Source organism: Pavona decussata, unplaced genomic scaffold (assembly GCF_977016875.1).
Source record: "Pavona decussata unplaced genomic scaffold, jaPavDecu1.1 SCAFFOLD_40, whole genome shotgun sequence".
Classification (NCBI taxonomy): Eukaryota; Metazoa; Cnidaria; class Anthozoa; order Scleractinia; family Agariciidae; genus Pavona; species Pavona decussata.
Genome location: NW_028145462.1, coordinates 1,435,237 through 1,460,513, shown reverse-complemented (window position 1 = coordinate 1,460,513; position 25,277 = coordinate 1,435,237). Strand labels below are relative to the sequence as shown.

The following is a 25,277-nucleotide window of genomic DNA, read 5'->3' as shown; positions in this document are numbered from 1 at the left end:
ATAATGCGGGGGGGGGGGGGGGGTGCTAATATTTTAATACTCTTTTGTTTGCATTCAAATAAGTCCTATTAACTTCGTTCTTGATTTCGAAAATCAAAGGAATATTTCACCTTGAACAAGGCTAGTGACGGCTAGTTGAATCTGATGCACACCAAATAATACAATGTCCTCCATTTTTGCACAGGGCGTATGTCTCAGCTTAAACACCTTTTGCGCTTTCTGAACAGATGCCACTGTAGAGACCTATGTATTGGTGGGCAAAGGAAAAACTTTGCTTTGGTTTTGTTTATTAATTCAGGAACCAAAACCCTCAGATTGAAGAAAAAGAAGACCTGGTGGACTCTGATCCAGATAATGAAGAGCTGAGTAAAAGACATCGCTTCCAGAAGCTGTTAGTCCTTCGGTTGGAAAAGAAAAAGGAAAAACAATGCAACTACAACGCAGATCTCAGCTTAAAGTAAATGATTTTATTTGCACGTTAGTTTTGAAGATGATCCTTTTCTTTTCTCGGCTCTGTGGTTTTAATTTTATAAACCTTTCAATTTTGACAGAGAAAATATTAGTCTTCAGAATGGTTGATGCCAGAACGCCTAAAAGCAAAGCGACAAAATCTGGGGTAAGCCATCAACAGGGTGAATTCTGCTATCGTAATGGTAGTGGTGGCAGTGCTAGTTGAGGTGTAGCGGTAGTGGTGGCGGTAGCGGTAGTGGCAGTAGTAGTGGCAGCGGTAGTGGTATTGTAGGTTGAAGGATAAGTAGTTAGTGATTCTGCTAGCTTGTACAAATTCCACGGATAATAGCTGCAAGAGATGATTGTTATTTTTCTCGCCAAGAGGGGGCGATTATTCTGATTGTTGGAGACTCAGACAACTTAGGTCTGGATTTAAGAAACTGTACCTCCAACAGAGAATTAAACAGCCAGCAGCCGTATTATTTGTCGATGCTTGTACATATACAACGTTGTTAAGCTGTAAAATTAACCTGAGTTTCATTAACTTGTTTAATCAAATGAGAATATTTTTTGGTGCCACGACATTTCTTTGCAGGTCTGTGACCTCATCAAATACGTTTTATGTAATAAGGAGAGGTTATGCAGCAAAGTTTGTCAAACAAAATTGGAGCATTGTGCATCTGCCTTTTAAGCATGTATTTGAAGTTATGAATAAAATTTTCGCAGACGTCGCAACAGTATAAATTATACTAAATATACCATAATTTTCCCTCCCAAACCAGTGAAACGGAAGAAGAAGTAACGCAAAAGCAAGTAAAAGCAATGATTGACGAGCTGGAACAAAAAGGAGAGATGGAAACGATCATCAAGCAAGCTTGTGAATTGAGTGAAGAAGCGCACTCAGACTTTGGTCAGGGTGGTAAACGAGGTTTTCAGGCTTTCATAAACCTTACGGAAGAGATAGCTGAGGAAGATCAAAAGGGAGCAAGCTTCCGACAAAGTTTAAACGCGCGGTTAAATGCCTCAGAAGAAGTCTCAAGTGCCCTTGAACAAGAGTTAACACGTCGTTTTCCGGTCCACTTGCGCTGGGACAGAAAGGCAGATTCTGGCCCAACGGTCAAAACGATAGCCAATCGTATGACTTACGTCACTGGTGAAATTTTGTGGCGCTACGCAAAGTGAATTTACTATCTTGCAAATAATAATTATCTCAGTTTAAAGTTTCCCAAATTGAAGCTGAAAGTAGCTTGGGTAGCGGTAATGTATGAATGTAAAAGACTTGATTTGCTAATCCCGGGCGAATCCGATTGTTACAAAAAATAGGCTGGTGTAGAAATGCTAAAATTTGCTGGAAATAACGGTTTTCAACACTTTTCAGCACTTCTTCTTTGATGAAACAATACTGTTTTTCAGTTTATGCAATAATAATGCGTCAAACAATTTCCCTATGATTGGTAAACAAGTTCTTGACGCAAATTAACCTAATAAAAACACATAATTTTAGCTTTAAGTTTTAGCAACTCTAAAACGAGCTCGGTAACCATCTTTTTTTCGTCGCCTTGTAATTAGCATGTTAAAATACAACTTTTTGCTAAGTTCGAAAACGCATGAAATTGTTTTCAGAGTTAGTTTAATTCTTCGAAAATGTAAGGTGGCTCGGAAACCGCTCCTACAAGTGTTGAAAGTTGAATCTTCACATGCTGAGTACAATTCAATAGTTATGGATGTTTCTCCCACGTAATAACGTTGCTATGGTAACTTGTAACGTGAAGAAAGACTATGACTTGCTCACCAATGATTGGAAATTTATTTGATACCATTGTTGTAGCGTTAACTGAAAAAGAGTGGTAGTATTGATCCACTGATCAGAGTAGAAGTGCTGAAGAATGCTGGAAACTGTTACCAGTCACCTTAAATTCAAAAGAAACTGAAGATGTTAAACAGAGGTTAAATGGTTAAATAACTGTGAGGGTCTTTCCTATATTAAATCTTTCATCCGCAGTTCAAATGTATATTCAAGGAGATGCTACTTAAGACAATTACGTATGTTATGTTTTGCAGAGAAAGAAATGTGCTATTGTAGTGCAGAGTTTACTCTTACGTCTTTAATCTTTCCGACCTTGAGCACATCTTTATTTATGTATAGCTCCCTTGAGTAGAGGAATTGTATTGGTTCATGTACTGACCTATCAAGCCACTATAAAATTTTACATTTATAACCTATTCTATTGATTTCAGATTTTTCTTGACATGTGATTATGGAAGTTTAATGATTATTTCCCATTCGACAGACATATGAGATGGGGATAGCCATATCACTACCCAATAGAGACACTAGCCCAATCTTTCACTCCCTCTTACTTCATAAAGCTGATGTGTACAACAGCTAGGTTTCTCGTTTTCAATGAAGCGATAATTTGAATTTTTTTGTTTTGGCGTTTCTGCGATGAAGGGGACTACCGCAAACTATAGTATACATATGCATTACACTAATACTGACATATCACTAGGGATTTAGGTATCCCATATATTTCATTCTCAGTTGACTTTCTATAGCCGATTTTCAAAGCTGATTTCCCTTCTTGAGTATTCATGTCAACGTTTTCAGTTTATACAGTCTATCTTACCCTTGAGATTTTTTTTTCCTGTCCGCCGATTCCACAACGAAGCCATATTGGAAGGGGATACCCATAACACTAGGGATTTAGGTATCCCATATATTTCACTCTCCTTTACCTTATAAAGCCGATTTTTAAAGCTGATTTCATTTTTTGAGTAACCCTCCAGATTTTGTTCCTGTTGGCCGATTCTACCATGAAGCGACTGATATGGGACCGAAATATCACTAGCTAGGCTTCACTTAAGGGATTTAGGTCTCCCGATTCTTTCAGTTTGCCCTACTTTATGTTATTATACAGATTATACTCATTTAATCAGTTTGATTGCCTATATTAAGTTTTATTTTCGTTTGTTTTTCGTTCTTTGTACGATACAGTGGACGGCTTTATCTCATTCTCGTCTTTACCCGTAGCGATTTATATTATTTCAGGCAAATGAGTAAACATCAATTGAGAACAGAAAACTTGACATTCAGGCGACCTTCATATTGCGTGACAGCTGTACCGATTGAAATTCCCAGCTTAATCTATGTTTACCTGCATTGGAAAGATTTTGTACGAAACACATGTTTGCACAAGTCAAATTCAGTGCGTAGTAGGGAAAAAAGACACTTTGCAGATGGGGGTCAGATGAAACTGTGACTATATTCAGCGACGTCTTATTTTCATTTCGCGTAAAATAATGCCTACAACAGGATAAGATACTGTACATGTGGTGGTGCTGCTCGGTGGGAAACGAATTGGACACGGTGAAGACATTCGAGTGATTACGTATAGAGGGTTGGCCCCTCGTGAGATCGACGAAGGGCTATAAAATGCTCGAAACGTAAGCACTCGAATCTCTTTATGGTGGCCAATTTACATTTAGTCATCGACTCTGTTGATAAAACAAATATTTAGACAACACTTCGTCTGCCCCTGTCTGCTGTATTTTACGCTGTCAGTGTCTTGTGCATCCCTACCGGGGATACCCATATCACTAGGGATTTGGGTACGGGGGTGCCCAAAACCTCGGGGATGCCCAAATCACTGTGACAGCTGTCTCCAAATATTCGCTTCGCTGGAAGAAATTAAGACCTTTACCTACTTTAAAGGGTAGCTTAAAGCTTTTGTCTTCTTTTATGCCAGTGTCGTACTCGAACAAACGCAAGTTCTTCCACTAAATACAGGGATATTCGAAGTGCAAGGACGTGAGGGATTCAAGACTATAGAAAGACCGTTCGCGCAAATATTGAAACGGGTGGCTACACTGCCAGCAATATGCTGTCAATCAAAGTAAAATTTAACCAGTCCGGTGGAAATCGCTTACGTCCCAATTTCTCGGCAAATACTAACTCTTTTTCGAAAATTCTTTTCTTGTTTGCAAAAACGTACTGGGAAGTTTATTTTTATCTAAAAAAATTAAAATCCAAAAATTTCCTCTCTGAAGGTGAAGGTACACGGTAACTTTTTAAGCTCTGTTATTCTTTGATTTTTAATCGTTTAAGGTGGCCGAACACAGTTTTTCCATTACACAGGTGTTAGTAAACATTATTTGAAAACTACGTACTTCTGAGTACCCGAAATTAGCATGGTGCAAGATTAACTAAGAAGGAATAAATTTTGATACTTCTTGTTGAACAAGGTGCCGTCGCCATGGCAACGCAGCAAGCTATTAACCGTCCACAAATAATGGTTTTTCTTAATTTTTAGAAAATGCACTCGTTAGATTTTTTCCATATTTTGTATCCAGAAAAATCCACAAAATACTGACATAGTGACGCTGCTTTCATGTAATTTTAACAGACAGATCTCCTGTATTTGTTGGTTTTGCACTTTAATGTTTTTTGAAGATACCCTCTGTTAGATTTTGTTTTTGGTTTGTAGGCAAGTTACGCTTTTAGAAAACTACTGTTTTGTCAAATTTCACGAAATTCTAACGAGCGGTTCCTTAGAAAACAGTTTATTTCCATTAAAATAACCAGTCACAATTTTTTGTTCAAATGCGCATGCGTGGCTTTTTATTAGGGTTTCTCAGAAAGATGAAAGGCGTACAAAAAGGCTTAGCTCATTGTGAACTCAATTTCTTTGTTCGGCGATAAATGAAGAAGGATTCACAAACAAGAAACTAAGTTATTTTAAGAACAAAACTTACCTTTTGGTATAAAATCGAGTGGTCGATAGTATTTGCTTACCACAACCCTAGCGTGGGCTTAATAGCATCACTAACAGAATCTGTAAAGCGCGCGCAAACTGTGTTCGGCCACCTTAAGCGCGTCCGAATAGATCTCAAATTTCTGTTGCGCAACACGTTTCACTACAAGTCGTCTAATACTTCATCGAGCCGTTCCAAGATGTCCATTTTTGCTCCTAAAAACATTCTTTTGCTTTGCAGCTTAGCTGGATTGGTTGAATCGGCGAGACAATTTTCTATTTTGTTTAGCTGTTTACGCCAATTCCTTTGCGCGGACGACCTTTGATCTTGATACAATTGTGTTTGATACTCCTTTCCTTTCAAGGTCTGTTTTCGTTTCATTAATGGTTGGCTGGCTTCAGCACTTTCAAGATCGACTAGGTCATCGTCCGAATTCATTTTTTCTAACCACTGTTTTTTTCCAGACGTAAGTTACGTACACAGCTGAGTTGAGTGAGAAAGAGTTTTTACTGTAGCGAGCGGAGCTCGAGATAACTTGAACTCCAATGTTGATAAGAACGAGAAAGCATTTACTAGAACTCCACCAGACCAGGCCCTTCTCGTAGGAGTGTGAAACCCGGGAAACGATAACTGGCTAAAATGACCTCAAATCAGCAAAAGGAGACAGAGAAACAACAAACAGTACACCGTATAAACAAGGTATGTAATTTTTATTGAGAAATTTTTGGAATTTTTACCTCCTAAACCCGATCGTAAATATTCCCATACAAACTCTTAAATTTGCTCCGTGACGGTTATTACGCAAGATGATCACCACAACTCACAGCTTGAGCTTGGGCCGCCTGTGATTACATAAAAACTCTTTCTCCTCTCCTGTACCTTAAATAAACGCTTTGATTCTTTCACTCTTTCTAAAAAATGTGTCTGTCTATTTCGAAAACGACGGGAAAACTGAACTGCAACACGATCCTATATCTTCTGAACTCACAAAACGGAAATTACACAACAAACAAGCTAATCATTAACAAGCACTGTTCGCTCATAGAATACAACTGTTAGCATTGTTAGGCTTTCTGTTTAGCTGTGATGTCCTCAATAATAACGGCTGTGTTTAAAGCCACCATCGGCTTGCTCGTGAATAAAGGAAGGGATAAAGCAGCAGAAAAGTTGAAGGATGGCGACGTAACAGATCAGAAATTCCGTGGCTTGATCGTGCGTGAAATCGACGATATCAAGTCGCAGTTGAAGGGCTTGGCAAGAAAAGATTTGTCAGCAAGCATCAGCTTCTTTAAAGAAGGAATCGAATTCCTGTATGAAGTGTTTGATAAGGCAAGGCGCAGAAGGGAGCACAGCACGATAAAGGAAGAAGCAGCAGCTGGAACAGCTAGTGCTGAAGCAGTTTCTCTGGCAAAAGAAATAAGAAAACTGGAGCTTACTGACCTGGATGAGTCAGCATTGAAGGTTCTTTCAAATGCCAAAAAGAGATTCGAAGAAACACGCAGGAAAGCAACAGAAGCATTCGCTAATGAAGCTTTGGAATTGTCTGATCGCGTACTGGCCATGCAATATCGAGTAATGGCGACAATACTGGAGACAGTGGACGATCCCGAGATCGCATTAGCAGCGTGTAGAGTGTGCATTGAAGAGCTACACAGTCTGTCATCTGTTAAGGAATGTTTTACTGTCGAGCTTAATAGAGGCTTCCGGGCTCGGTTTAGTAAAGAAGAACGAAGGGCGATCATTTCTGCTACTTGTCATGTGAATCGCACCATCTACGATGTTATTCTGATGGTCAGTTTTAGCAACAACCAGCTGTCCGCAAACAACTGGCCTTGTGTTGATACCGGGAAAGAGAAAGTGCAGGTGGTGTGGACGCTACGATCGCAAAGCATTATTTTGTGACGTATTCAAGATGGCGACGAAATAGCCGGCAAAGCCGCGATTTTTGGAGGTAAGCAAAACACTTTTTCTAAACTGTTTGAGCACCTTTCTCTGCTAAATGTTTGGTTTCTAAAATTTAAAGTCTTTTTCTAGCAGTTTTTCTGAACTCTGTTATCAAACGGCCAATATTTTTGACAGAATTAGACGAAGAAAATAATCGCTACTATAGCTACCGATTTCCATTGTCTAAACCCCCCACCAAAAGAGAGCTCTTTCTCATAATTCACCCGTCCAAAGTTCTTAAAATTTTGCAGAAGTATAAAAAAAAAGGCATAGAAATGTAAACCTTTGAGGGCGCCCCTGGGCGCCCCTCGCTTTTTGCCTGAATTTTGAACTTGAAGTTTGCCAATTTTGAAGACTTGTCACCTTTTCAGCCTATATGATAGTGCTTGAAGCCGCTCGAAGCCTAGTGTGAAGTGAGATCCAAAATTTCCGCAATTACAATTATTTCACCCTAGGATATAATCTAGAATCACCTTGATCGTTTTTTATGGACATTAAATGGGTATTAGTAAGATAGAACTTTTGCTAGCTCAGATCTGGGCATGTATAAGTGTGTTGTCGTCGAGATTTTACTATATAATCCTTTGCCTAAATGCTTTGCTGCTAAATATAGAATTGTATATTCTCTCTTATGCTGTGGGGTTAAATTATGGACTCTGTACAAATGTAGTTTTTTTTTTTTTTCAACTCAGTTGTCATGAATAACAAAAGGGGGCATGGACCTGGTTCTGGCAATACCCCTGGAAAACCAGGAAATAAAATGCCTAAAAAACTTCAAGATCCAGGTTCTCGTGATCAGCCTAAACGAAACATAAGGAAAACACTGTTTGGCAGAGGCAACCCAACTGTGAGCTCTGAAGAAAAAGAAAAGCCGAAAGTGTGGTGCTCTGAGGAGATACAGGCTCTCATACAGTACATTGGGTTATACTGGGATGGTGCTGCATCAAATGGGTGGCCCAATACGAAAGATGAACAGTTTTGGGAAAGCTGTGCAAACGCTATTTCAGAAACAACTAATTTGCCAAAACGTTCAGGTAAGAGACTGTACATGTGCCCTTTACTATAAAATTTATTACTTATTGGAGGAATGTGAATGTCGGTAGCCTACAGTTGAACCTTGCAAAAGCAACCACCCCTCTCCACTCTTATAAATGTGAAAAAAAAAAAGAACAGGTTCACAGCGAGATTACTGCGCAAGGAGATAATAGTGAACGAAATAAATGTGCCAAAAGATGATGCTACCTTTCACTGTATATGAATTTTACAGGTGATTTCAAACACCCAACCCCTTAAAAACTGTGCACGAATGGTGTCAGCATTTGAATAACGAAACTTATACATCCTAAGCCTTGCATTTACATTAAAAATCCTTTCCTCATTTACACGATACTAAGGATGTACAAAGTGTTGTTATCCAAATTTTGGTGCCATTTATGTAGTGTCTGAAGTGTTGATCCCAAGGGGTTTTGATAGTGTGCATCTCATGTATGTAAATTTTTTTTTTCTTAATATGAGGATCCTCATGCCGTACACGAGTGACCAAACACCTGAAGAAAGCCTATCCCTCATTATGTGATGCAGAGGATGCCTATGGGGTGGACTACTTTGAGATGCCTGTAACCAGCACTCCACAGACACCAAAGAACTTGCAACAGCAGGACCAGCCACTCTCACCAATCTTTGGTCATTCTCCGTCTGTAAAATCACACCTTGAAGGAAATGTTTGTATTGGAGACCTTATAGTGAAATTAGTACTGATGTTTAAGACCGCAATGACAAAGCGAATGCAGTTGCAGCTAATCACCTACCTGCTCAAGGTTTTTATCGAGAGCACATATGGATTGAACTTTCTACATTTTATTCATGGTGACATTATTGAGACAGTGATATCTGGTGTTAACACCCTGTTTCGTAATGGGAAGAAGAATCTGTTGTACATTTTTGCGAAGATCCTCTCTGAAGATAAGCTTAAACTTGACCGAATGCCCTTTGGATTAATTGATTACAACTTACGGTTCTTCCATGCAGAGTCAGCTGTGAAACTGGAAATGGAAACCCATTATGCAGTCTGGCAAGAAACTATGCTGGCACATTTTGGCCACAAGTGGATTGCTTTGAATCGAGGCCCTATGTGGCAGTACGATGAGGATGATTGTACTCCTGGAACTGTTAAGGAAAATGTGGCAACTGCTGGTGATGCACCTGTGTCAAATGATATTCTCTCTGAGGCACTAGCAGTTTCAGGCATAGAGGATGTGTCATGTGATGTGAGCCCTGCAGTCATGTTGGTTGATGCAGGGGATAATGTGGGTGCCGAAGGTGTTGTGTTGGGTGCTAGTGGGGTTGATGACAGTGGTTTAGATGTTGTGGTGGGTGCTGTTGGGGTTGATGAGAGTGCTTCAGGTGTTGTGTTGGGTGCTAGCGGGGCTGATGACAGTGGTTTAGATGTTGTGTTGGGTGCTAGTGGGGTTGATGAGAGTTCTTCAGATGTTGTGTTGGGTGCTAGTGGGGTTGATGAGAGTGCTTCAAATGTTGTGTTGGGTGCTAGCGGGGTTGATGAGAGTGCTTCAGATGTTGTGGTGGGTGCTAGCGGAATTGATGAGAGTGCTTTAGATGTTGTGTTGGGTGCTAGTGGGGTTGATTACAGTGGTTTAGATGTTGTGTTGGGTGCTAGCGGGGTTGATGAGAGTGCTTCAGATGTTGTGTTGGTTGCTAGCGGGGTTGATGAGAGTGCTTCAGATGTTGTGGTGGGTGCTAGCGGGGTTGATGAGAGTACTTCAGATGTTGTGTTGGGTGCTGGTGGGGTTAATGTGAGCGCTGCAGATGTTTTGTTGAGCGCTAGTGGGGTTAATAAGAGTGCTTCAGATGTTGTGTTGGGTGCTAGCATGGTTGATGAGAGTGGTTCAGATGTTGTGTTTGGTGCTAGTCAGATCTCAAATTTGGATACAAGAAAGGAATTTGATATCAGCACACTGTGGTCGAATTTGAGTAGCAGCGAAGTGAATGAGCTTTTAGAACATGGCGCAGACCCATCAGCAATGGATAAAAGACATGGTCTCACCCAACAAAAAGGAAGACAGTCTCAAAATAGTGGTATCTACAAACCAGGAAAGGTAACTAATCAGGAAAATGAAACTTATTAATACACACTTCTTCCTTCTTCTAAAAAAAAGGAAATTGTCCTCAATCCATGTATGAGAATAAGTCCAAGTCCCTAGGATACTGTGTATTATATATATTTTATACTTTTGTGGCATATTTTTATTAACTTTGTACATGTAGGTCAGGTGGTTTTCCCATTCAATTACTGTTATAATAACTGGTGTGTTTTTATTTTTCTTGTAAATTTATTTACCAGGCACTTGTAAATGTTGCTGGCTTAGGACCAACACAGCTTAAAAAGCGGATCAGCTTGGCTGGATTTTCGAGAGATGCTTCTATCCAGGTATATGCAGATCTTCTCTCAAGTTTTTGTTCCAGGGTTTATGTTCTGATACGGGGTCAGTCTGTTACTTTTCACTACATGAACACTGTACTCATTTAGAGCCTAATATTGCCACCTTTCAATGTCATCTTTAGCACTAGTTGGAGTATTCATTCATCAGTCAGTACGTTTATGGCACAGTGCATGATCAGGTCAATGTTATCTGATGTGGGTTTGTGATACCTAGAAAAAGAATTGTCAGTGAACTGTAATAATGAGTTATTATAACATTCATACATTCTTTGTCATCTGTTCCCATAGTCAGTTGATCGCTAGCAGAGCCTGGTTGCCAGGGGCAACTAACTTTTGTCTTCACTTGACTAGGAAAGCCTTCTTTCTTTTTTTTTTTTTTTTTCTTTTTTTTTTTTTTTTTTTTACAGTGCTGGGAACCATGGATTTGATACAAGGGAGCCTTCGGGTTCCCTGTAATTTTTCTTAGAGCACAGCCTTGTATCTCATAATTATAGTGTTATATAAACTATGCTTCCTCACCAGCACCAAGGCAATTTTTGAGCACACACATATTCTTTTCTTTGTAGGTGAAAGCTCTGAAGAATGCACATGAAAGTAACCCATGTGGAAGATGGTGGATAAAGGCAGATGCTTGTGATGTCCGCAAAGGTTTGAGAGAAAGTGTAAAAGGAATGTGGGCTGGAGATGAAAACCTTGATGATGGCGAGTTGGATAACTGCAGGGCTGAATATCAGAACCGCAGGGAATTTGCTAGGCTTCTTGGCTTGAAGGACAGATCTGATGTCTTGCTGGAAGATCTGAGGATTCTTTCCACAATTCTTGATAATGATTCGGAGTTTCTGCGGGAAGGAGAGGTAGATGCACGCACCAAGTATGAGAAGCACAGAAGCAAAAATAGCCCATCTGAGTCACTGCTGATGGGACTTGCATGGGACTTAGTAGGGTTTCAAGACCTGCTAAAAAAAGTAATTGAACTAAAGAAGGCTTGCCTTGAGTTGGAGACAGCACATGATGTAGACAAAGATCTTCAGGAATTCCGCACATCCCTTCTCCTGTACACAAAGCAGCTGTTCATGAAGAAGCGGGTGGCGGCAACACACTTGATGGTTTTCATGATAGCGGACGAAAGCAGGAATAGAAAACCTTATGCTTTGCCAGTACAAGTGATGCCACTTAAAGGAATGAAGGATTCTAAATTGCGGGAACTTTATGAAGAGTTGAGGAAAGTCATGGTTGGTGTGGGAATGACTGTTGTTGGTAATGACACTATCTAATAATTATTACTGTATAATTTTGTACATTATTTCCTCAGTGGTAATAACTGTGGTTTTAAGCAGAATGGAGGCCAGGTGTGTTATGGAACAAACATTTCCCAGTGAATTCACCAACTGAAAATATTCCTAATTTTATTGTCACTGATATTGTTATTGTTGTTGTTATTGAGAGGGTGGTAACTTACTTTTGAGCGGTACTGTCTGGTGACCTTGGAGCCCTCCTTGTTGTTTCTTTTCTGTAACAAGTGCAGTTACAATGCATATGTTTAAAGGGTTCTGCATGTGGCTTAGTGATTCAAACATCCAACGTATGTGCTAAAGATGCCCTCATTACCTTACCTGGTCTTTCACTCAGTTTTCTTGCTATTTTCATTTTATTTTAAGGATTTGTTACTGATGGAGAATTTAATTCTCTCCGCACCATGGGCAGTGAGTGTCCTATTTCTATCATACAACTTATAAGTGATGCAAGGCAGAAGGCAAAATCAACACCAGTGTCAAAGATTGCAAAATATTTGAGACTAAATGCACAAGGTATTTCTCATAGCATTTCATATAAGGTTGCTGTTCATATTTCCTGTGATTATACATAATACATACACCAATTTTTTATTGCTGCTAAAAGTTTTATTTATTAATATTTAACAATCATTTGTCAAAAGGCAAAGTAAATATATTGGTGAATATTTAATGTGCAGTAGGTGAAGTAAATATTTGACAATATTTACTGAGCCTTAGGCGAGTAATTGTTAACTTATAATTTTCGGACGTGGACATCAAGAAGAATAGACTAATGAGCTACAACATGATAAACAACTTGTAACTGTAACTGTTCTATGGAAGTTGTGTAGATGTTTGTAGTTCGGATGGTGTAAAACATGACCTCATACAGTTTACCTGTTTTTTCCAATATTTGATTCCCAGAACAGAAAATGCCCTTTTCTAATGAACTGCCCATTATTTTTTTAATAGATTTGTTTTGTTGTAAAAATCAGCCACTTTTTTACAATTTGCTTCAATTGCTATTTGCAGGTATTCGTTTGGAGTGCCATCCAGCTGTTCCACTTGATGATGTGCTCTGGTTACAAGAAACCATTGTAAATGAAGGGATCCCCTTTGAGGAGGCCATCCGTCTTCTACGAAAGAAGATGTTTCCTGAAGACTATGAGCCATGCACTTGGATCGAAGGTGCTTGCCGAAATAAAAAAAAATAATGTTTGCTTCATTTAATGTAAACCCATGTAATACTGTACATAATTGAAATAAATTAGCAACATGAACCAAGTATGATACTAAATAATGTTATAAGGTTTCTTTCTGATGAGCAAGAAGTATCAATATATTGATCAATACTGCACACTTTCCTGCTCAACCGGTAAATAATCATTGCAAACAACTTTACTTTTTTTTAAAGTAAGGTGCTCTAACGAGAAAATTAATTTGAAAATGTTTGTCACAGGAAAAGATGAGGAGGCAACAGACTGCTTGAAGTCAATTATGGCTGTTTACCTGTTTAGACATGAGATCAAGTCTCAAGCAGAAAAAGGAATCGAGTTCAGAAACAACCTGGTGGTACCTGAGGTTGATGCTGAGACCCAGGAGAAACTTCGTCAGCGAGAGGACCATAACCATTTGCTCAAAAGAATTGTTGGCTGTTTGAGAGAAGGGTCCATACCTGGATTCCAAGTAAAATTTCTAAGGGATGCCCTTCATGATCCAGGTTTGAATTTAAGTCACATGATTATACATGTATGTAGTACCCATACTTGATATATTAGACCAATAACCTTGTCCTGAATTTCAGTGGCCTGTCTGGTTGCACAAACTCCCTGAAGTTGAAGGAAGCTCGTTTGAGGGCAAAATTAACCCTTGTTTCTTATAATATTTGTGAATGTAAACGGTTTCCAGTTAGACTTGTTATCATGGTGTTTAGTTGCTTTTTCTTGGCAAACCTCTGGATGAAAACCTTGAGAACAAGCCTACTTAAAATAAGAAATATCTATGCTTGTAGATGAATGAAAACCAAGCTGTTTATAAGATCCTGAGACAAAACTTAAGCACCAGATACTGCAAGGTTCTATTGTCGTTTACTCAGATTCTTTGTTATTTGATCAATTACAGATACTGGCTTGACATACGAGGCACTAACAGGCAAAAACAAACAGTCTGTTCCAGATTGCGAGCGGTTAATATCCAAAGGGGTGATCAGCTTTATGGAGAAAAATTGTTATCATGCTGAGGCAAAGATACTATCAATCATTCACAACTGGCACAAGGCAGTTGATGGACGTGGCCTCAGTGAGGAGACCCGGGCACAGTATTGCAAAGATATGATGACATGGCTGCTTAAAGACTGGATGCCATATCTGGATCAGGATCATGACTACTCCACCATTGACGTGAACAGGTAACTTGTAACTGCAAATTTAGTATGCTTAATTTAGAGGACACTTATTCAAGAGGGGCCACTTCTTGAATTACTCTCAATCTTGGGCCTCTAATTTTTGTGACTCTTTGTCGGTGGTTGGTTGCCAGAAGAGACTCTGGGATAATGTAATTTTTTTGGTTGATCACAGAACAGAACAAAAACCAATGTGTTGTTCCATAAAAACATTTAAACAAAATTCTATACTGCATTATTGACAAAAAAGTCAAAATGTTTAGTATGCTTTTCTTGCATTTTGCAGGCCAATCAAGGGAATATGTGGTATGACCAGAGAGATCATTGTTGGTTTAGTAGCTAATCTGGAAACACGCCAGCAACGCAGAGAGGAGTACACCAAGAGAGATTTGCCCCCTGAACACCCAAGGGCTTCCTCCACAGACGATGTTGAAGGGATAATTGCCCTTTTTCATGAGGTGATTGGTCTTGTTTTTGACACAAAAGAATTTTATGATGAATTCCCCAAAATAATGAACGAGTTTTCCAAGAAGAGTGACCCCAATTTGCCTTTTTATTATTGGACTGGAAGCCAGACACGTTATAGAGACTTTCCATTACCATCCTTCAACGAGCCATCCAAAGAAGGGATAGAACGCCTCGACAGAGTAACTCTGTCCAGACGAGGGGATCCTGGAGTGTTCGTAGCTGACAGAGCGTCACTGCCTCAGAAAAACCAGCTAACTGTGAGGGCCAATTTTCATCGAGCACCTGTGCCTCTCCCACCCGTTGAGTTTGGTCGGCCATCTTAAGAAGGAATAGGCATTATTAATGCATTTACCCATGGTAGATATGAACTGGACTCGCAAGTTAAAAATAAAAATTTTATTGAAGAAACAATTTTTGATATAAACATTGCAGCAGCAGAATAGCATTTTGCTGCACTTTTTGGTGTAAATACTTTTCCTTAAGTAAATGCCAAGTCTACAAGTTCAAGTTTCAGAGTGCTTAGAATTGGTGGGGTTCTATTTTTTTCGTTAGTAACTTTGTTGCAATCCTTATGCACTTACATTATTAATATGTACATGTCAACAATAACCATTTTTGTGGTGCTCTACAATATGGAGGTCATACAGACTGGCTGTCCATTTTTTACATTATGACAACTTTAATACAGAAATTTCTCTAGAGTATAACCGTCACAAAGCCATTCACTGAACTTTCTTGGCAGCTCTGATCACTTCAGGCTCCCATTCTCCTTTCCTGGTAAGGTTAATAGTGATATAAAAACCTACTTTCAGATAACTAGTCCTAAATTTTATATGCTTTACAGTGACTTCAAAATCCAAGCCATCAGACCACACTGCATGTAGATATTTGGTTAGCTCGGCAGCAATATAACCAACTTTACACCAATCATCATTATACTTAATTGACACAGCAATTGCTTTGTTGTCATGAGCATTTTCAGGCTCTGGAAACAGCTTGGCATGAACAATTTCTTTTGCAACGTACAAATGATCATAGGCAGCCTCTAAATGATCCTGTGCCTCTTTAGAGTAGGCCACACCCATAACTTTGAAAGGCAGAGTATGTGTTACATTAGTCGAGTTTTGAGATATTGGAATTAAATCCAACTGTTCTGGGTCATTGTGTTCTGGACTAATGTTATCTTTAACTTCTTGGTGCTTCCAACAAACAAAATAATTTTCTCTACTTATGGTTATAGTGCAATGTGAAGTACAGCGTACATTCACTGGGCACTTTAACCTTGTACTGTCCTTCGACAAAAGGATCTTCTGTCGTTGCCCATTAATGACAGCCCAAGCACGTTTGAATTCCACTTCCATCACTGGGAAACAAGGGATCTTCCACTTCAACAAACCATCCTCTAGGTCTTCAATATGCACATCCATAGGATCAGGAATGTCCCCTTCTCCTGAAAATGTTAAAAAAATATTATATTTAATGAAATAAATGAATAACAGTAAATTGTTCACTTATACTAGGAGTGCTCAATGTATAAATATGCATTAGGTTTGGGTGTAATATATATTATGAATTTACCTATACAAAGAAAAGAAAACCAGCAATGGAAAGCTAATCAAGACATTCCTTATAAACACAAGTCAACTATATCAAGACAACTGGAGAAATCTTAAATGCAAATTCAATCAACAAAAGGTACATAAAATAAAAAAACATGCCTTTACCTTCTTGTTGTGGTTCAGGTTCACTTCCTGAAACATCAGATGGTGGGTCTGTTGAAGTTAAAGTGACCTGCAACACATATAAAAGGGAAACATGAATTCATTATTTACCAACACCTTGATATGCATATTTTCATATGTGAGCTGTACCAAGAACTGCATGTGCTACCAAAACATGTCAAGTAACAACAAATGAATTAAAAAGAGTGTTTGCCAAAAAAAGTACTCCAAAATGTAACCTTATAAACTTTAATACAGCTGTATGTTCTCACCCGGTGAGTTGGAAATGCGTTTTTCTTTTCCATGGTGACCATGTCAATATTTCCGACAACAAAATCTGCCACACAGTCAGAATGAGAAAATCTAATTGAGTTAAGAACAAAGCACTTTATCTACCTTAAAATATTAACACAAACACAACAATCATTATATTTTAAGCTTTTGACCCACATATCTTTCTACATGTATGCACTTCACTCCAGCATAGGAGTAAGTTTTTATGCCATGATTACAACAAATAAGTAGAGTATTGATCACACTGAACACAAATCAGCTCTTAAAAATTCCCAGACAAACAAGAAAACCAAGATTATTGCTTCTGCAAAGTTTGTAACAGGTATATGAAAAACTGTTTGATTGTCAGAAGGACCCTATCTGTCTTAGGATTTTGAAGGCACCTCCCACTCCCAGTGAAAACACTATACTTGAATAAACAAGTAACCACCCCTCCCAAGGTTTTCCTATTTTCCAAAATTTGTGATCAATAGTAATATTATTATTAAGTAAAGGATACTCTCCACAAGCCATAGAAAATTGTGCCTCATCCTCTCTTGATTCCCATGCTGTCAATGGGTGAGGGAGGGAGGGAGGGAGGGAGTGAGGTGAGGTGAGGTGAGGTGAGGTGAGGTGAGGTGAGTGAGTGAGTGAGTGAGTGAGTGAGTGAGCGAATGAATGAATGAATGCATGAATGAATGAATCAATCAATCAATCAATCAATCAGTGGATGGAATGGATGGATGAATTACTGTTTTAGTATATACCACATAGTTGAATAGCCAACCGTACATTGATTTTTAAATTCTGACAAATGCAATTCAAAGTGAGCAGCCAGCTTGTTTGCTAGGAGAACATATTACCTTCACCTTGAGTTTGAATAGTCAATCAAAACGTACTCACTATCCTTTTTGTGTGTGTGGTGTATGCGAAAAAATATACAGAGAGATTGACATTGTATTTTTGATTTACACTATATATCTATCTGCTTCTAAAGGTAAACTTCTTTACAGAGCAAGTCTGTTCTGTTGCTGCACTTTCACTAGTTTGTTGAATCTGGCTAGTGCTCTCAAACAATAGCTCTAATACAACATTAAAGCCATATTCGCAAACAGTTGTATGTACATTCATGTGTGCCAAAAACTGGTCAAAACTAAGTCACAAACTTCAATATAAATGAACATCTAAATGTATGCTATTATTTTTTCTAGCTGACTGGTACCTTTTTGCAGCCATAAGCTAGTAAGTCAGAATCCTCAGTGAGCACAGCATCCACATGCCCACTTGTTGACAAATACGCCAGTTCAGCGTCTGCCTCAAAAGGAGCCACAACATACCGGATATCCTTCTCGATACAAATCTGTAACAAGCGAAAATAAACAGCTTAGATCCGCCTTTGTTTGTTTCTTTGTTAGAACATTTTTTCTCACCTCTATTAAACCAGCAATGTGTTCGTAAACAACACCGACGGCTTGACTTTTCTTGCTCCAAGAATCCTGTATTTTACCCATGTTTTCAAGGGCCTCACTCTCCTGTAACCGTGCATCTCGAAGCCTTAACAACAGAAAGATTCTTCTACGTCAAGAGATCATCATGAATAGATCTAGATAGATCTAGATATTTAAAAAAATTGTTTTTACATGGCACATTAATTTAACACATTCGTCGTGTCATTTCACTGCACTGTAAACCAGAAATTACAAATAATAAAAGAAGCAAACCTCCATAGCATATAAATCTCTTAAACTGACCTTCGCCTTTCTTCTCGTTCAAGCGATTTCGCCGGCAAAGGTAACCCATCAAATACCAGAAATGGAACCACTCCATTGCGAAGAAGAACTTCCATATATCCTCTGCAAATTTCTAAATAGCTGAGAAATATTCATCGGTGTTAGTGTAACTAAAAGCTTATTTGGATAATGCACGTGCACGACTAAAAGTGCAAAATACGAAGGACTTTAATTCAGACAATTCAAACATAACGTAATATCGTTCCTTACCTCGCGAAGCTTCCCGTTCTGCGCATACTGACAGACAGCGCTTTGTGAAGCCAACATGATGCATCGACGGCTATTATTTTGCCTTCAAAATCCTTAATGTTCACGGTTTTTATCTGATTTTTCACAAACGGAGAAAGTGGATCCGCTCTTTGATGGAAGAGTTTCTAAAGTGTTGCAGAAACAAGGTATGAAGCACTGCTGTGTACCATGGTCATTTGGTGAGGAGGGTGAAGAGGAGCACAAGCTGAAGTATCCTGTAGGTATCGCTACAAACGCAGATGGACAGTTTATTATAGGAGACGATTCGGATAAAAGTGTGAAAGTGTTTGACAGCAGCGGAAAGTTTGTTCTCCAATTTCACCTTGAACGTAATGACACTGAGACGGGCTTACGTGTTTTTGATGTCGCCACTGATATGAACAATAGCAACATCTTTGTACTGGTCGGGCGGTGGAGGTATGGATATCAGGTATTCAGTCATACCGCTGACCTACTACACAAGTTTCCTGTGAGGGGAGACTGGGGCAGACTGGCAGTCACCAATAACAGAGTGCTGGTTCTGACAGATTGGACGAGTGTGCGTGTGTACGAGCATGAGGGGAGATATGTACGCAGCTTTGGAGAGGGGATACTGCAGGATGCATTTGATATTGCCATTGCTGGTCCTGATGGCCAGATCATGACACTGGATGGTTCCTGTGTGTTCATATTCACCGAAGATGGTAAACAGCAGCGTAAATTCAACATTAACACCAAAGAAGATGAGTACTGGTGCATTGCATGGCATCCATCTTGTGAATTTGTTGTCGTCGCTGGATGGGAACGAGGAACAAAGCACCTGTGTGTGGCAATATACACTAAAGATGGTGAGTTCGTGAGGAGAATGATAGTAACTGAAGAGCAGATTTTTTTTGTAACCGAGATTACAGTGAGCATGGAGGGTCACATTGCTGTGGTTATTATTACAGTTGACCGTAATGGCAAGGTAATTGTTCTCTAGAGTTAGTGACTCTGAAACACAAATCTATGGTCGTCCAAATGTTTCAATATTCGCTAAGTTGTATTCGCTGTCGCTAAATCACATTCGCTATCGCTAAATTACATTCGCTGTCGCTAAATTGTTCATTCGCTGTCGCTAATACTTATTCGCTATCGCTAAATTGTACATTCGCTGTCGCTAATACTCATTTGCTATCGCTAAATTTCATTCGCTGTCGCTAAATTACATTCGCTGTCGCTAATACTTATTCGCTATCGCTAAATTGTACATTTGCTGTCGCTAATACTCATTTGCTATCGCTAAATTTCATTCGCTGTCGCTAAATTACATTCGCTGTCGCTAATACTTATTCGCTATCGCTAAATTGTACATTCGCTGTCGCTAATACTCATTTGCTATCGCTAAATTTCATTCGCTTTTGCTAAATTACATTCGCTGTCGCTAATACTTATTCGCTATCGCTGATATTCATTCGCTCTCGCTACATATCATTCGCTGTCGCTGAGTGTTTCCATTTTATGCGCTAAAAATTAACTCAGGGTATCCCCACACGGGAAAGTTTGTGGAAAGCCGCTAACCGCAGATTTGCATTCAAAAGCATGTGAGATCTCACGATGGCCGACGAAAAGGTATGGAAATGCTCTTCTGAAATTAAAATTTCAGATTTAGCTCGCTTCTAAGCCGTTCCTCAGTGAAAAGCTGGAGCTAGTATACGAAAAGGCTTTCTCCGGGGCTTTGTATGAGCTTAAAGTTTGGCTCATGGCACCATCGTGCTTCGTCAAGGCGGGAAAATACGGGACTCTGTAAAACAGGATACGGATGGCGGACGGCGGAGGTCGGACGGCGGACGGCGGACGGCGGACGGCGGACGGCGGACGGCGGACGGCGGAGGGGGCTTAAAAAAAAAAAGAAGAAGAAGAAGAAGAAATAGGATGTTGACACTGTTAAATTTATTGGTTAATTGTCACCTTTTAAGAAATGCTAGCTTTGGCTATTTTTTTTTTAATTTGAATTAATTTATATCTTATTGTAAGTCAAAAAGCGAAAACGCCTTAGAATGTTTCTTCTCGTTTTTCAACCAAATCAGTTTGCAGTGGAACTCCGTACATTAGTACGACACGCCATCCAGCAAAACAACACATTCACATTCATGAACAGTTACGGGATAATCTGATTAAATTAACGGGAAAAGTACTGTACGAGCTCTTGTTAGGCAACAGACAGATTGATACAAGTTATTAAAAGATTATTTTAAGATGTCCAAAGATTTATATGCGTAGGATTTGCGAACGTATCATTTTCTTCCCTTTAAATTTGCACACAAGCAAAGTTTTCCTTACAATAGGGGGACTTTTTTGATCGGGTTTTGCGTCTTTTCGGTTTTGATATTCATTGCGGATTTTGGTTTTTCCCTTTTTTGAACATTCAGTTTTTTTACCTGACAGAAAAAACAGGTTTTTTCGGTCAGTTTCTGATTTTCCCCAGTTGCCTCGGCGGCGGCCTTCAGTCCCTAGTTGTCAGGGGTCGTCCTCTCCGTGAACTTGGTACAGTCGAACCTCGATTATCCGGACTCGTTGGGACTTGAATAAATAGTCCGGATAATCGAAAATATGAATATTAACGAGACAGTAATGTAAAGGAACGAAATAAAGTAAACAGAATTTAATTGTGAATAGACTTTTAAACTTGTCTAACCAACCGATTGATGCTTTGAAGCTTTCGCGATCGGTGAAATTGGTGTTCCACTGCTGAATAAACCGAGGAATACTGTCTTTTCTAACTCGTGATCCTCTACATCAGACATCTTGGTTAAACGTAACTTTTCGTGACCGCAAACGTCCAAATATGGAACCCATAAAATTTTACCAGAGAAAAAAAGTGACATTTTTTCAAGCACGAGAAGTTCATGTTCGTTTCAGCGAGGGACCCCAAAAAAAATCGCGATCTTCAATTCGTCTCGATTGTTCAAGACATGCTCTGCTTTAAATTAAAACTTGAAAGGAAACGTCGCTTGTGTGCAGATTTCATGTCCTGGGAGGAAAATGACACGTTCGCAAATCCTACGCAGGCAAATCTTTGGACATCTTAAAATAATCTTTAATAACTTGTATCGATGTGTCTGTTCGATCAATAACCACGATTTCCAATCTATAATGCCTAAGACTGAGAGCTCATACATTACTTTTCCCGTTTATCAGATTATCCCTAGCCTCCCACGCAGTCGTTTTTAGTGGGAGGCTAGATTATCCCGTAACTGTTCATGAATATGAAAGTGTTGTTTTGCCGGATGGTGTGTCGTACTAATGTACGGAGTTCCTCTGCAAACTCAGACTGCTTTGGTTGAAAAACGAGAAAAAACATTCTATAGCGTTTTCGCTGTTTGACTGACAATAAGATTTAAATTAATTCAAATTAAAAAAATAGCCAAAGCTAGCATTTCTTAGAAGGTGGCAATTAACCAAAAAATTTAACAGTATCAACATCCTAGCTATTTTCTTTTTTCTTGGTTTTTTTTTTAAAAAGCCCCATCCGCCATCCGCATCCACCCGTCCGTATCCTCGTTTTACAGAGTCCCGCTGCATTCGCCTGAACGTATTTTCCCGCCTCGACGAAGCACGATGGTGCCATGAGCCAAACTTTAAGCTCATACAAAGCCCCGGAGAAAGCCTTTTCGTATACTAGCTCCAGCTTTTCACTGAGGAACGGCTTAGAAGCGAGCTAAATCTGAAATTTTAATTTCAGAAGAGCATTTCCATACCTTTTCGTCGGCCATCGTGAGATCTCACATGCTTTTGAATGCAAATCTGCGGTTAGCGGCTTTCCACAAACTTTCCCGTGTGGGGATACCCTGAGTTAATTTTTAGCGCATGAAATGGAAACACTCAGCGACAGCGAATGAAATTTAGCGAGAGCGAATGAATATCAGCGATAGCGAATACGTATTAGCGACAGCGAATGTAATTTAGCAAAAGCGAATGAAATTTAGCGATAGCAAATGAGTATTAGCGACAGCAAATGTACAATTTAGCGATAGCGAATAAGTATTAGCGACAGCGAATGTAATTTAGCGACAGCTGCGAATGAAATTTAGCGATAGCAAATGAGTATTAGCGACAGCGAATGTACAATTTAGCGATAGCGAATAAGTATTAGCGACAGCGAATGTAATTTAGCGATAGCGAATGTGATTTAGCGACAGCGAATACAACTTAGCGAATATTGAAACATTTGGACGACCATACAAATCAACATTTTTTAGTGAAAACTAAAACGAAGGAAGTTTCATGAAAACAATTAACTCATTTTTCTTCGCGACAATTCAGGATTATCAAGTGACTATGAAGACAGCCATTACTGCTTAGCTTTCGACTGTAACAGTAACTACGTTTACTGATGTTTTAATTTGTTTTTTCTTAGAGCTCAATTGTAATGTATAATTCAATATCATAGTATCATTTGTGATGAAGAAAACTTACGAAAATATACAAGTTTTAAAATAGCATAAAGAGTGTAGGTATATTGAGGGTGTATTCTTTTAGAACAATTCTGGTTATTCTTATTGTGGTTCAGGAATAAAGGAATACACAGAATTTATTTCTGCAAAGAATGCAATTCTGCCCATTCCTATGTACTCCTTGTATTCCTATTACAGAATAGTCCAAAAAGAATGCTCCCCGAATCATCTTCACGCTCAGTGTAATCCAGTTATTAATCTTATTAGAATGATGAGATGGCAATTAAGGCTTATAGTTAGAACCTTTTTATTTTATAAAGTTTGCTTGGCCTTAATTGTTGTAGATGTTCAAAGGGTTTTTTTAAAAACGGTTAGTTATTTTGCTGCTATGCAGTAATGTTGCTGTTATTTTAAACTCATCGAGGAGCCTTGAAAATAACCAATCAAGGAGCACAACTTTTAATTAGCTGCCCATGTTTTTTACCTGTTATATGGCAAAGGATGCCGGAATTTCTCATTTTTTAAAGCTCTTTTTCTATAAGCTATCTTGATCCTGATAAATGATTATATTTTTGACAAACCATTTTCATGGAAACTGATAAATTATTTTCCTTACTAAGTAATTTGAAGTATTGTTAAAATTATACAGTCGAACCTGTATATAACGGCCCCGTATTAAGCAGCCACCCTCTATTTAGCGGCCAGTTTTCAAAGTCCCAATCGTTTGCTCATATTGTTGCTGTATTTGTTACCTGTATTAGGCGGCCACCATGTAGCAGTCCTATGTTTGTCTTTCTTTGTTATTTTTACCTGTATTAAGCGGCCACCCTTGAATGGAAACTAAGCCATATGTTATTTTTTGCGGTATTTCATTGTTTAAAGTGCGATCCAGCATCACTATAAAGAAATAACATGTACAAAGCCACTGTAAGCTGATACTCAGCTGTTTAATGTGGTTAACGCTTTTCAGATGTCCGCAATGTGCTGAAGTACAGTAACATACAACGAAGGCTAAAAAAAGTTTGTTTTGAATATGCTTCACTCTTTAGCAAGAAATTCCTCTTTAATTAACTTGTTCTTCAGCCATGTGACATTGAACATTGAGCGTAACAACTATGAAATGACGGAATGAGAAATTTTGTTGTGAGCTGTAAGTCATAGAAATAGAGCACTGTATACCGTAGGAGAGTAGAGGACAATTTATTGTATAGTACTTTTACACAATGCTACGTATATTATACCATTAAGTTACAAGTTGGCACTGAACTTTGTTTAAAGTATTGATTACTTGAAAGAGTGTTGATTGTCCTATTGTTTCCTTGCATGAAGTCTTCTTGTATGATACACCATTAAAATTGACATGAGACCACGCCCAGTGAGTATTTTTAGTGATCCTGTATAAAGCGGCCAGTTACTCAAGTCCCGAGGGTGGCCGTTATATACAGGTTCGACTGTAGTTGGTTTTCATCTGCTTACAAGTATGAGTAGTGAAAAAGTTTCCCAGGACTAGATTGACAGCTCCACATGCAACTATTATCCTGGCCAATAAGACATTAGCGGCACTTGACTGTTTTGGCAATGTTTCCCATTTTACTTTGCTTTGACAACATCAACATCTTTCCCATAAGTTGATCATTAACATAATGTCTCCCTCCTCCTCTGTTCAATGTTGAGGATTTACACTTGTTGATTTGTCTTTTTTCATCGCTACTGTAATGGAGAGAGAATGCATAGGAGTAAAATCATGTCTGCATATCGGCCCAAGTAAGGCCTCCATTATTTGGCCAGGACAATTTGTATAATAAAAATATACCTGCATTGTGGGACAATTGAATCAGATCCTTGGGTGTTAATGATTTGATTTCAAAATACATGTCCATGCAGTTGATATAAAATTTATATTTTAATAAAAACTGGATCATTGTATAATGCATTTTGAGCAATTTGATTGGCTTAGGGGCCATGGTATATGAGCCATTATACCATGCCCAAGAAATAGAGACCATTAAATTGTCCTGTAGTAATATTCTTGCAATTCGAAATCAGCAAAATCTAGCAGTATTTCTTGATTGTTTTTAATAAA

The 25,277-nt window shown here is 38.8% G+C and overlaps 3 protein-coding genes across 3 annotated transcripts in view; all 3 read left to right on the top strand.

Moving 5' to 3' along the window:
- LOC146483109 (vasoactive intestinal polypeptide receptor-like) overlaps nucleotides 1-25,277 on the top strand; it is a 116,215-nt gene that overhangs the window by 80,551 nt on the left and 10,387 nt on the right. The gene's annotated exons all lie outside the window — the stretch shown is intronic.
- LOC146483112 (uncharacterized) lies at nucleotides 323-2,572 on the top strand. The gene is made up of 3 exons (XM_085106224.1): nucleotides 323-457; nucleotides 552-616; nucleotides 1,233-2,572. The coding sequence occupies exons 2-3, from the start codon at nucleotides 579-581 to the stop codon at nucleotides 1,630-1,632; spliced, it is 438 nt and encodes a 145-aa protein (XP_084962350.1). The 5' UTR covers nucleotides 323-457; nucleotides 552-578; the 3' UTR covers nucleotides 1,633-2,572.
- LOC146483111 (uncharacterized) lies at nucleotides 6,289-15,374 on the top strand. The gene is made up of 9 exons (XM_085106185.1): nucleotides 6,289-6,997; nucleotides 7,115-7,153; nucleotides 7,926-8,180; nucleotides 8,662-9,390; nucleotides 12,262-12,411; nucleotides 12,910-13,065; nucleotides 13,337-13,597; nucleotides 13,999-14,284; nucleotides 14,565-15,374. Exons 1-9 carry the CDS (start codon nucleotides 6,289-6,291, stop codon nucleotides 15,067-15,069), a joined length of 3,090 nt encoding a protein of 1,029 aa, XP_084962311.1. The 3' UTR covers nucleotides 15,070-15,374.

Excerpts from the sequence above, each read along its gene's own strand:
- LOC146483112 (XM_085106224.1), top strand. The coding sequence starts at position 579 with ATGCCAGAACGCCTAAAAGCAAAGCGACAAAATCTGGG. Across the intron at positions 617-1,232 it reads GCAAAGCGACAAAATCTGGG|TGAAACGGAAGAAGAAGTAA; the intron begins GTAAGCCATCAA and ends CTCCCAAACCAG.
- LOC146483111 (XM_085106185.1), top strand. The coding sequence starts at position 6,289 with ATGTCCTCAATAATAACGGCTGTGTTTAAAGCCACCATCGGCTTGCTC. Across the intron at positions 6,998-7,114 it reads CGATGTTATTCTGATGGTCA|ATGGCGACGAAATAGCCGGC; the intron begins GTTTTAGCAACA and ends GACGTATTCAAG. Across the intron at positions 8,181-8,661 it reads TAATTTGCCAAAACGTTCAG|GATCCTCATGCCGTACACGA; the intron begins GTAAGAGACTGT and ends TCTTAATATGAG.